The sequence below is a fragment of the Seriola dumerili genome, unplaced genomic scaffold, assembly GCF_002260705.1.
Source record: "Seriola dumerili isolate Sdu_G_001 unplaced genomic scaffold, Sdu_1.0 BDQW01000081.1, whole genome shotgun sequence".
Taxonomy (NCBI): domain Eukaryota; kingdom Metazoa; phylum Chordata; class Actinopteri; order Carangiformes; family Carangidae; genus Seriola; species Seriola dumerili.
Window position 1 is genome coordinate 4,960,979 of NW_019174336.1, and position 12,465 is coordinate 4,973,443.

The window sequence follows — 12,465 nt, forward strand, 5'->3', positions numbered from 1 at the left end:
ATGATATGCCGACATTTCTATTATGTGCTACTTTAGGTTTCATGTGTTTAATGGTAATTATACTTTTTTGTGTGTGTGTCCAGACCAATGATGTGGCAGGAAACACCTGGAACTGGCTCTACTTCATCCCTCTCATCATCATCGGGTCCTTCTTCATGCTCAACCTGGTTCTTGGTGTCCTCTCAGGGTAAGTCAGCTCTAAACATAAACGCACATATTCCAGCTCTGCTTAATCAAGACTGATGATTGCTGATTATAAACCCGGTGTAACTATTATAAGAATCTGCTCTGTATTTTCATCTGTTAAGAAAATCCTGCAGTTTGTTTGTGTTTGGTTTATATATTAAAATGTGCAAAAACTGGATTCATAAAAAAAATCTGAAAAAATTTAAAAATGACAAACTGGGTGAAAAGTGGATTTAAACATTGGCATCTGTGTTTCAAACTGTTGATAGTTCAAAATTATATGTTTTTTACTTTCTTAGAAGATTTATAATCAGCAGTTTATTTGCATTTTCTTCCCATTCTTCTCTTTACTAAAGCAACAAGCAGTATTAATGGATCAATAATTATCAGACAAATTAGCAGTTAGATTGAGAACATGATGTCTTGATGAACAAGTCTCGATTTTGGATGGGTCACCACTGGACCCTTTTTGGAGAATACTTACATACTGCATCTGGATGCGCTTCTGTATTTGGTTCAGCTTGTGGTCATTTTACTGGCTGCTTGAATCAACCCCGGCCTACCTACATGCAAAGAAGCAAACCGTCCACCAATCTTGAGTTTTAGGACAGCAATCCTATTGGTCTGTTAACTGCTGCACAATGGAGATAAAGGTTATCTCATGTCTTGTTAGAAAATGCTGAATTGAGGGTGAACTGAGCAAACAGATTATTCACCCCTCCTCCTTCGTCATCTAGCGCTTCTCCTTTTTACTCTGGGTTTCTCATCGGCGAGCCTTGTGTGGTGAAAAGGCCTGTGGCTTTTATCATCCTGGTCCTCTGTGCTCCTGGATCTGACATCTGTCCGTCTCACTGAGTCTGTGTTTGCAAGAAGTCTCCTCTCATCTGCTGTGACTCACAGCCCCTTGTCTCACCAGCATCTGGATGAAAGCAAACATGTGTGTGGTCATTAGTCTTCAGGTCACATAAAACCCGCTGCTGAAGGAGGAGCTTTTCTTTCTGTGTGATTTCCTAATACAAGCATGCTGTGTCAGACGGCACATCATCAATTCTGGAGCATATCATGCAGGGTCAATAGGTCTTATCAATTATAAGGCTATTATCTAAATAGAAAAAAACAATGCAAGTAGAGACATGTTATCAGCTTGTTCTGAAACTATTGCTGATGCGGTTTTTACTCATGTATTTTTTTAACATAATTCAAAAATGGCCTGTCCAATGATTGGCTGCTTTTCAGGTCGTGCCAATGGACGATGAGCTTGGTGATTGTGATCATCAGAGCGGTCACTGAAAGCTCATGCCTTTGCCAATGTCAGGACAATTTTTGGCTTGTTTTCCCATTCATGTATTAACTTATTATCATGATTTTTACTATTAAATTCAGGTTAACAAACATACACACACACACACACACATACACACACACACACACACACACACACACACACACACACACAGTTGCATACAAGGACCAGTTGTGTGTAGGTGCTGTGCTGTAATTAAACACAGTGGAGAAGATCGACACACAGAACACTTATTTCAGTTTCTTATCCTGATGCTTTTCATGGTTGGAAATAGAACTTTTGGACAGTCAGGGGGGGGGGGGCTGAAAGCCAGCTAACAGCTGTTTCGAGGCACGTCCCCCTGCTCATTTTGAGCGATTATTGTGAATGCTCTATTTCTTAAATGTGAATAATTAATGCTTTATTTGTGATGACAATTTTGGTCTAACATCACCATGAAACGTATTTGTCATCGTACTGTCATCACTCAGTGTATCTGTGAGAGAGAGAGAAAGAGAGGCGAGCAAAACTCCACTCGCTCGCTCTTTCTCTCCCGCTCATGTAACATAAACCACCTCCTCCCATTGTATCGGCTATTAATTAATAGGATGATCGGACTATGGGTAGGATCGCATGATCTTAGCTGCTTCACAGATGTGATGGGTCAGGGGTCATATTGAGAGAATCTGGTACCCTACATTACTGAAAGTCTCACTGTGATCTAGAACCACCATTTTGGATTGATGAGCAAAGATTTCACCACATTTCTCTTGTGATTGTCCCGTTTGTTCTGGGACAGCCCAAAATGTGCAGCGCTGCTTTTTAACAGTGTTGAATTTAAAAGGATTTTTGCATTAATGTGATGAAATACTTTACTTCGATGTTGGTGACAGTTAGATGAGAACATCGCTGCCTCCCTCATGTCTGTAATGTTGTTAAATATGAAGCTACAACCAGGAGACAGTTTAGCTTAGCTTAGCTTAGCATAAAGACAGAGGGAAATAAACACATAAGTAAACCAGCTGTAGCTTTATATTTAGCATACGGATGTGAGAGTGGGATTAGTCTTATCATCGATGTTGAACTGTTCCCTTCAATAACTGTGTTTGCCAAAAACAGATATCCCCATGTGGTCATTTTGCTTTGGAATTGATTTTCCAGAACATTAACTACATCACAACATTTGTTCTAATCTCAATATAAAACTGCATATGCTGTATAAGTACTATGTCTGATACATCTCCAATAGGCACAACACAAAAGTCCATTATGGTTTAACTTGCCCTCAACAGCTGCCCAGCTGTCACCTGGATCCCTCAGGTGCATGTTTAAGCCACAATATCATCTGTTTTCATGATGCAGTGTCTCACACCTTTGTTGCTCCTGTAATGAACATGATCCTGTCTGTTGCTGTGAACGCGTATGTGCAAGTTATCTCCTGGCAGACAAAAACTAACTTAGCTTTTTGATTCTAAGTTGCCACATATGATGACATGCCACATCTATTTATTCTTTCTGTGTATGAAAAAAAAAAAAATCCATATGTATGCTTCAACAGAGAATTTGCCAAAGAAAGAGAGCGTGTGGAGAAAAGGCAGGAGTTCCTGAAGCTTCGGAGGCAGCAGCAGATAGAGAGAGAGCTCACCGGATACTTGGAGTGGATCTGCAAAGCAGGTTAGAGTCGTTTCTGAATCCGTGTGAGCAGGCGTTTATGTGGTTGTTGGGTTAGAAAAACATGACAAATTGTTAAGAAAGTCAGTCATTCCTTTCTCTCTCCTGCTGCAGAGGAGGTGTTGCTGGAGGAGGAGGACGAGATTGCAGAGGAGAAGTCCCCGCTGGACGGTGCGTGGTACAAGAGGAAACAAAACCTTCCAGGTGAAAACAGGGCTGAGTATCTGTTTCCTGCTTTACCATGGTCCATCACTACAGGAGGCCAATGGTAAACCAGGCACAAAGAGGTAGTGTCGATCATTTCCATCCAAAGGTTGATGCTGTGTAGCATCCATCTGCTGTACATAAAATCATCGGGAACTCACTTCACCATGAATGTGATCTCTTTTACGTGTGGAGAATAGGTGTAATTTAATTGTTCGGATTATTGTCCAGGTTTTCCTTAAAGGACCGATCTGTGTATACACACAGTGTGTAGGGGGACATTTTAGCAATAGATGAAAATGCTGTATTTTTGTATTTCTCAAGACATTATAATTCAAACTGCTGGGCTGTTAGCTTGATACAATTGTTGATTAGACACAGGCCTGATTTTTTTTTCAGCTTATTACGAATGAATTACTTATAATATAATTGTTTGGTCAATAAATCCTTACACCAGCAAAAGTGCAGGCTTATTCACAGTTAGCTGGATACTTGCAGAGGTTTGAAGTTAATACTCCTTTTCAGAAACAGATATGTTATTTTCTTAAAAGCACGTTGAGAAATGTTGATATAGTTACGATTGTACTTAAGAACAGACAGATATTGAGAAATGATTAAGATCTGTTCATGCAGTTTCCACTGGTTGAAAAAATATAGTCAGTATAAGTATAGTAGAAATTAGTCCTGCACATGGCCCTGCATAACACCGCAACTTGTGTAGGTGTTAAACCTACAAGATATGACGTGTTAATTAGAGGACTTTAGTGGCACTGGTAGAGCCAGACCGAGATTCTATTTCTTCAAAGTAAATGATTTCTAGAAGTCAGTTTTCTGAAAATTGGACATATACTTGAATCTTTGGTTTTAGAATGATTTCATAACTAGCCCTCATGGGTTTGCAAAACACCAACAATTGATTTTCAATTTAAAGTAATTTCATTACAGCCTGTACATTTATTTTCAAAGTCCAAAATCAAAAACAGTACAATTCAGACAACTTTAACAATCAGATTATCAGACCTTCATTGACTACAACAAAATCAATAAATCTCTGATAAAAAATCTTTTCTATATAGTGCAAAAATACTTTTCGCTATTCCAGGCTTTTGAGATAATCCATTTATCATAATTAACCATTTAAGTTACCAAACTTAAAAACATAGACAGAAAGCAACCATTTTGATTTTTGATTATCTGTACACCAGAATATTTCAGGGTTTTGTCGATTTACATTATCAAATCACCACAGTGTGGAAATCACAAAAGAAAATGGGACTTACTTTCTATTTCTCCCAAATCACACAATCTGTTTTCCTCCCGAATAGTTTTGAATCTGCCAACTTCAAAGGCAAGAGAGGAGACACACCACTTCTCTGGCCTCTAGAGAAACAGGATGTAACATATCCGGGGCCAAACTTGTATTTCATAGTCATATGTGTCCTTAATTTTGTTTTTTTGACACAATGCTTACTTTTAATAGTGTAGAATTACAGTACATCACAGTTAACATATGGCTCCTCACATTAACAGTAACCCCCTATTGTGTGACTGCAAACTGGGCTGTTTGTATCCAAGCCAGCCAATTACACAGCAAGTGCAATTGCATAATCAGCACTTACGATCAGCCTGTTACTGGAGTGCTAATCATGGTTTTCACGCTGTACTCTTGTTGCCTTTATTGCAGAAAGAGCACACTGTTACTTCTGTCTGTCTGTCTCTCTCTCTCTCTCTCTCTCTCTCTCTCTCTCACTCCCTCTCTCTATCTCCTATCTCTCACCCATGATGTCAGTCCATTAGTGCTGGTGTGAGGAGGGTTAATTAGTGGGATTTACAGCTTTAGTCTGATTGGATTTGTTAACATAAATTCACCATACCACGCTCCCCAAGACACATACGCACATGGAAATGCATTTGCCAGGAAAACGGACACAAACTGTAAACAAATCCACGCTGACGACTCCAGTGAAGTGACAGCAGCCAGCGGCCGGATTTTCTCAATTAGTTACATACGAGGGATTAAAATGTCTGAATCCACAGGAGTAGAAAAAGCCATTCTGATGTTGTTAGAGCGGAAAATATGGAGTTGGGCTTCTTCAGATGAATGACAGGTATAAGTGATGGTGCACAGTGTCAATCAGAGCTGATTGACTCAATAACTAAAACAATTTATCCTCCCTCTACCTAGTCTTTTAAGAAGAAATTGAGGAAATTATCCTTGATAATATTTTTCTCAGGATGGATATTTCATTTAGAGATAAAAGACGGATGAACTTAAAGTAGTTGCTGTGTGGAATTGAAATGAAGAGTGAAGTGAAAATGAAAACTATTTCAAATTAACCTTGTTAAAGCCATAGGAAATATTTAATTCTAGTGCAGCATCCTGCCTTATTCTGTCTTGCTTGAAGAAGCAAAGACTCAGTACAAGAACCAGTTGGTTTGAACACGTTAAGATTTTCTTACGTCTGATTGTTTCACTTGTTTTGATAAAATAAGGTTTTTAAGGATCAGTCATAAAACAGAAAGGATCTGATAAGGACGAGACCTTTGCAGCGTATCTCAGCCTCACAGCCTCATCATTTGTTCTGCAGCCCGGTTCTGCCTCCCAGCAGCCCTTTCGGGTGGAGAACTGGGGTTGTAGATCTTGAGAACAAGCCCACAGCTCCGGTGACATGGGGCTGGTCACGTGACGATCACATTCATGTCGTGGTGGCAGTTTTTCATTTCCAAGGCTGGCTTCAAGCAGGAAGGCAGAAAATCTCCAAATGAAAAACATGATTGATGTCTGCTATTCATAGTTTCCAATTAGCTCACCCCTCTACTTTGCCATCCATACACACACACACACACACACACACACACACACACACACACACACACACACACACACACACACAGTATATATATCCTGCATTTGGATGAGAATTCCTCCATTGAAATTCAATTTTAGAATGCTTGTTTTGTTTTGTTTTTTTTGCTATAACAAACTTCTTTGCTTTAACAATTTCACAACAAAGAGTTTTGCATGACAGCGCAGCACCGTTCCAACATTACAATTCATTACTACATCATATTTTATTAAGACTCATACGTGATTATTTTCTCCCTTCTGGTCTCTGCTGTTCTCTCCACAGTCCTGAAACGAGGCAAAGCCAAGAAAGGTAAAAACGACCTGATCGGTGCTGAGGAGGGCGAGGACCCTTTTGCTGACATCTCCTCTGTTGGTAAATCTTGCATCTTTTTATCCACAGCCTCCAGCAGACCACCTTTGACCTTCACATGCTGTCTGTCCACACAGTCGACCTTTACAATAAAAGCCGCTGTAAAAAGCCTGTCTTCCACGCTGAACATAACCACTGAACATGTCCTCTGACTCTCTGGTCCCCATTTGTCAGATTAGTGTGTCGCGTCACCTCAACACATATAAAACATGGTGTTAAATATCTCACACAAACTTCACCATGTACGTCACTAACTCAGATTCAGCACCATGCAGATCTGGAGACCTAAAACTGTTTCTCCTGGCTGTGGAAGTATATCACCTTGAGGGAAAAGAGGTATAATTAACTTTCCCTAATTAGACTGTAAAATTAAAATGGCAAGAGAATCACCTGCAGCATATTAAAATTAGACTTTTTAATATTAATGGACTTAACAGTCCCACACAAGGACAACATGTAATTGCTTGTCTGTGGGTTGGAAATAAACAGAAGCATGATAATTGAAACCATTTTGTTGCCTTCAATTTAAAAATGCTACTTTTTTCAGACTATCTCATCTCATGATTGTTTTCCATCAAATTAAGTGCCAAGGGAATAGGTGCACTGCACAATCAAATGTGGTCTCATCTCGCTTGTTTCACACATTACGCCTGCAGTTCTGCTGCACGGCACAGAGATATTAGGTACATATTTTTTTTAATGAGCAGCTGCAAGTAAAATTCAAGGAGTGTTCAGGTGTTTTTTTTACGCTTTTATTTCTGTCCCTCAGGTAAATGTTGTTAGCAGTTTATAGTCTTAATCTCAAACATCTTTCTGTGCATATTCACAGATGTGAAGTGGAATAGATTCCTACCCAACTATAGTGTTTCAAAAACCTTTATTTCTTGTCACTGGTAGTAGCACACTCCAGACACAAATACATGTAGGTGTTGCCAACTAATTTGTGCAGTGTACGTGACCTGAGGCACAAGTGCAATCCTGGTGCAACTCAGGAAAACTGAAAGAAAAAGAAGACGAATGCATCATTGTTAGGAGGAATACAGCATCAGCAGGTGGAAATGGGTAAACAAGTCCCAAAAAAAGCCCCAGCTCAGACTGGTTTTACTGGGAGTTAGATGCTGGAACTGTTTCTTGGCTGGAAGGATGGCAGACGGTCACCATGCCAGTGAGAAAAACTTTTAACTCCCTGTGAAACTACCGCCGGTTACGGGAGCTGCTGTTAGGCTTTTTTGTAAATCTCTGGACAGAGCCAGGCCAGCTGTTTAGCCCTGTTTCAGGTCTTTATACTAAGCTCAGGTAAGCGGCTGCTGGCTCTAGCTTTGTATTCACCATACGGACATGCGAGTGGTACTAATGTTCTCATCTAACTCTCAGCAAGAAAGTTTGAGAAAGTAACTTCCTTAATAAGAAAACTGCTAAGTATTTCCCCAAAAGTTGAACACACTCTGTGACGTCACTGTTCTGGCTACAGGTGCGTAAAGAAACAAACCCAGCTGCATCCGTCAGTGATGCTAGGTGTGGTCAAAGGTAAAACAAAATGTAAAACTGTGATAAATCAACACACATGAAGGGGTTAGATCAAAAATGGCTTTTTTGTGCCTGCAGTTACAATAAAAAGTAGCCCGAGCAAGCGGGAAAGCAAATGTAATTTCAAATTCTCGATTAGAGACGCGATGATGGGGATGTTGCTCATGACGGCAGTAGGAAGAAGACAAAACACGCACACACACACACACACACACACACACACACACACACACACACACACACACACACACACACACACACACACACACAGTGATTCACTTTGTAAACTGGGAAGCTGACAAATATTTAACCTGTACACTCATACATTTCCTCTCTTCCCCTCGCCTCTTCGTCATCGCCTCCAGCTCCGCCTGGCTCTCCGTTTGGTCGGGCCAGCGTGAAAAGCGGCAGCAAGATGGACAGCTCGTCTTACTTCCGTCGTAAGGAGAAGAGGATCCGCTTCTTCATCCGCCGCATGGTGAAGGCTCAGAGCTTCTACTGGATCGTCCTGTGTCTGGTGGGACTCAACACTCTGTGTGTGGCCATAGTTCACTATGACCAACCTGAGTGGCTTACAAGGGCCCTCTGTAAGTCACACATACAAATGCGCAACATACTCACAGACACTCATTGATATCGATGGTATGTCAAACTAGTTCCTCTTGGTTTTGTTACCCTGGCCACGTGGTAAACAGACGCAGCAGAGTTCGTGTTCCTGGGTTTGTTCCTGACTGAGATGACCTTGAAGATGTACGGCCTCGGAGTGCGGAACTATTTCCATTCCTCCTTTAACTGCTTCGATTTTGGGGTAAGTCGCTGTCAGCAGTTCCACTCGGGTAGATACTAAACACTAACCAGCGGTGCCTGTTCTGTTTGGTTCAGGGCGAGATTTGATTTATATTAAATTGTTTTAAATGGCTTGTTGAAACAGAGCCAAACAGATGATGACCGATGACCCTCTGCTCTTCTCTCCAGGTGATTGTGGGAAGTATTTTTGAGGTCATCTGGGACATGATTAAACCAGGAGCATCATTTGGTATCAGTGTGCTGAGAGCCCTGCGACTGCTCAGGATATTCAAAGTCACCAAGTGAGTAAACATCCGACAACACACACACATGTAACTACAGACAGAAAGCACAACAGGATTTAGTCAGAAAAGCTTATCATTTTTCACACATCTCTTAACTGTCAGCCTTTCAACATAATACCAGATTTTCGGGCTCTTTATGACCTGTCATGATTGTTTTAGCCTGTAAATTTTCCTCTCAGTGACATAAATCAGACAGGAACACACAGACACATCATTCACACACTGCTGCAATCAAAGCTGAACTCTCCACTGATATCAGTAGCGCCGATGACCACATAACTTTTCATGTTACAGGTGAAAATGTGGATTCAGTTGAAGCTTTCAGCTACATCAGATAATAATAGAGTACTACAAGTTCAGACTTGTGTACTTCGGACTCTGAATTTGGCAAGTTTAACTTTGTAGTCCAAGCTCCCAAGGAAGCAGCGTGACCAATTTGCAGTTGGAGCAGCAGAGATGACTGTCGAGTTGGTCTTTACATCACTGAAAGCGTCATAACGAATTTTCCAATAGGCGTCAACTATTTGTATGAAATTTAAATGGTTACTTTATCGCCTGAAAAATGTCAGGCTAGTGACATAATAACAGTCACAGGATGAAAGTTATGACAGCTATGAGCCTGTCTTAACTTTGTCCGCCGCTGCCACTTGTTGACATGAAATGCATTCTGGGATTGCTCTGTAAATAAGCTCTGAGGCTATCCTCAACAAAACAGGCAGAGCGAGAACACTTTGATCCACTTCTTTTTACATTACCCAAAGCATGATGGGAGCTGTAGTCCCAAAATTCCATGAAAATTTTTTGATCATTTCACAGTAGATTTTTTAGAGAACCAAGGCTCAGAGCATGGACATGGTTGTTATATCTCTTCTTTAATTTTATTCACTGATGTGTATGTTACAGGCAAAAACCTTGCAGCATTTTTCATAACGTGTTGTAGAGAATACCATTCTGTCTTCTACCAATAGCCTGACCTGTTATAAACATAACAACATATGATATTCCTTACAATGACAGTGCAGTAGCATTAAAAATTAAAGAAGTGAAAATCATGCGAGAGTTAAAGCAAAAGTCACAGTTACTGTCATTCAGTGATCACTGTAACTGCAACTAATGAGCACATCTACATCAAAAACCCAGAGTACTTGATCAAATCTGTGTGAATCGTTTTAAAACTACATTTTGTAGATATGAGGTTTTTATGTTACATGGGTGTCACTTTTGTCTTAATTCCTTTCTCTCTGAACTGAAAATCCTGTTAGAGTTTGATGGAAATCCTTTTATTTCATTAGATTAGCTGTAATCCCGTGATTCAGTGAAACTGGCAGCTGTAGACCCTGACGCATTGATTTGTTTTATGCTACCCACAGCTGTTCCTGCCAGTGTGGTCTCTCTTTCCTCCTCTTTCTGCTTCTTTCTCTCTTTTCTCGAGCTTTGTCGTGTTATTCTGTGGTATTTTGTGTCCCCATCCATCATGTCTCTGAGCCTCCCTCTGTGTGTTTGCTGCTTTCTCTCAGATACTGGAACTCGTTGAGGAACCTCGTGGTTTCCCTCCTCAATTCCATGAAGTCCATCATCAGCTTGCTCTTCCTCCTCTTTCTCTTCATCGTGGTCTTTGCCCTGCTCGGCATGCAGCTCTTTGGAGGACAGTGAGTACACTCTCTAACCTGTCCTGCTCTCTGACCGCTCTTTCCTTCTCTGTCCATCCATCCACAAGTCATCACCGACACATATGTATACACACACACACACACACACACACACACACACACACAACCTCTCCTCTCCTCATTCTCTGTGTGTGTGTGATCCCTGGCCAGCGTGGCGGTGGTGACAGACGTGTTGACGCAGCAGGTAGCTGGCACAGAAGCAGCACTGACTGCAGCCCTTTGATATCACTCTCAGCAGGAGGCCCATGTTTTCTAATGACAGGAACACCTCATGATTCTGGGCTGGCTGCAGTTTATCAAAGGCCTGCCATCCAGCCCCATCTGACTCAACTCATGCACACACATTGTACTCTCTCTCTCTCCTCGTCAGCCCAAATCACACAGACACTGTACGGCCAATCAAGTTGATCACATGATCGCTTTTTGTGTTTTTAAATTTTTCACTATATTACATATATTAATTATAGTATCTGTGCTGTTCCGTAGTTTACAGCCGATTGGTGCATCTTAGCCCTGTGAGGTCTGAGCTAACTTTGGCAGCTTTGCTCTGTTCAGTAGGAAAGAAATTTTATAGCTAAAAGTCCCTAAAGGATAATTGTGGTTTATTTAAACTCGGATCGTGTTTTCTCAGTCGATTATGAAAACATTAAACTCAACAAAGGATATTTTAGTGCTGAGATCTGGGAAGACAAACAACACAGCTCCAATGAAGTCCTGCAGGACGAGAAACATGAGCAGGCGTCGTACACAAGCTAAGAGTTTATCTGCAGTTTATCTATCTACACCACTTTATTTGGAGGTAAAACTGAAAGCTTGCACATTTCAAATGTTTGCAATAAACCTTAATTGCAAAGGAAAACTGTGTGTGCATGGCCACGATGAGCACAGTAGGTCAAAGCTGATCCAGGAAGTCAGTCCATAGATTTTTAAGGATGTTTACAATACACTAACTGGGTAATAGTTTTTCAGTTTGTCTTTGTTTCCAAATAAGTTTAATCACTTTTTTCTTTTTTTGAACAACTTGTCTGATGTTCTTACTTTGCATGTTTCTTGCCCCCTTTGACTTTATTTATTACTTTATTCATAGTTATTATTATGTCGCCTTTTCCCAGATCTCAGCGTTTCACTTGATTTGGACACAATGTCGACATTGCCGCTTTCTTCACTCTTTCCTCTTGTTTTTAATGGGTGACCTTTAGAGTAAAATAAGATAAATAACACTTGATGAGTGCACAATGAGAACTTAGCGTACTTGTCTCATCTTGTGCTTCATAGGTCACATTTAGATACAGTGTTATTACTAATAGAAATAACACAATCCATGAAAATAAGATCCAAGTTGTAGTAAAACCAGAATTATCTTTTAAACATATATTAAAAACTGAGTGGAAAATTTGTGGAATAACTTGAGACAGAATGGAAAATAAAAACTACAACACTGGTCATTGACCTATGACCTCTGTTTCTGTTTTCCTGACAAGTGACCTCAAAGGCAAAGGAGCGAGTAGTTCAGCATTATTATAACATCGCAAAGGGAGGATGTCGGAGTTGATGGTTGTGCATACAGAGTGTCTGACTTTGACACTGGAGACCGCTGTTCAAATCCCGTCTCCATG

General features: G+C 40.6%; 1 protein-coding gene across 1 annotated transcript in view; it reads left to right on the plus strand.

Annotated features, from left to right (window-relative positions):
• The window catches only part of LOC111221156 (voltage-dependent N-type calcium channel subunit alpha-1B-like), a 161,519-nt gene that overhangs the window by 83,850 nt on the left and 65,204 nt on the right, over positions 1–12,465 (plus strand). The window contains exons 7-14 of the mRNA XM_022744504.1: positions 84–187; positions 3,027–3,142; positions 3,254–3,343; positions 6,475–6,564; positions 8,454–8,675; positions 8,784–8,896; positions 9,064–9,176; positions 10,697–10,828. Coding sequence (XP_022600225.1) covers positions 84–187; positions 3,027–3,142; positions 3,254–3,343; positions 6,475–6,564; positions 8,454–8,675; positions 8,784–8,896; positions 9,064–9,176; positions 10,697–10,828 — 980 coding nt within the window. The remainder of the gene's footprint in view (positions 1–83; positions 188–3,026; positions 3,143–3,253; positions 3,344–6,474; positions 6,565–8,453; positions 8,676–8,783; positions 8,897–9,063; positions 9,177–10,696; positions 10,829–12,465) is intronic.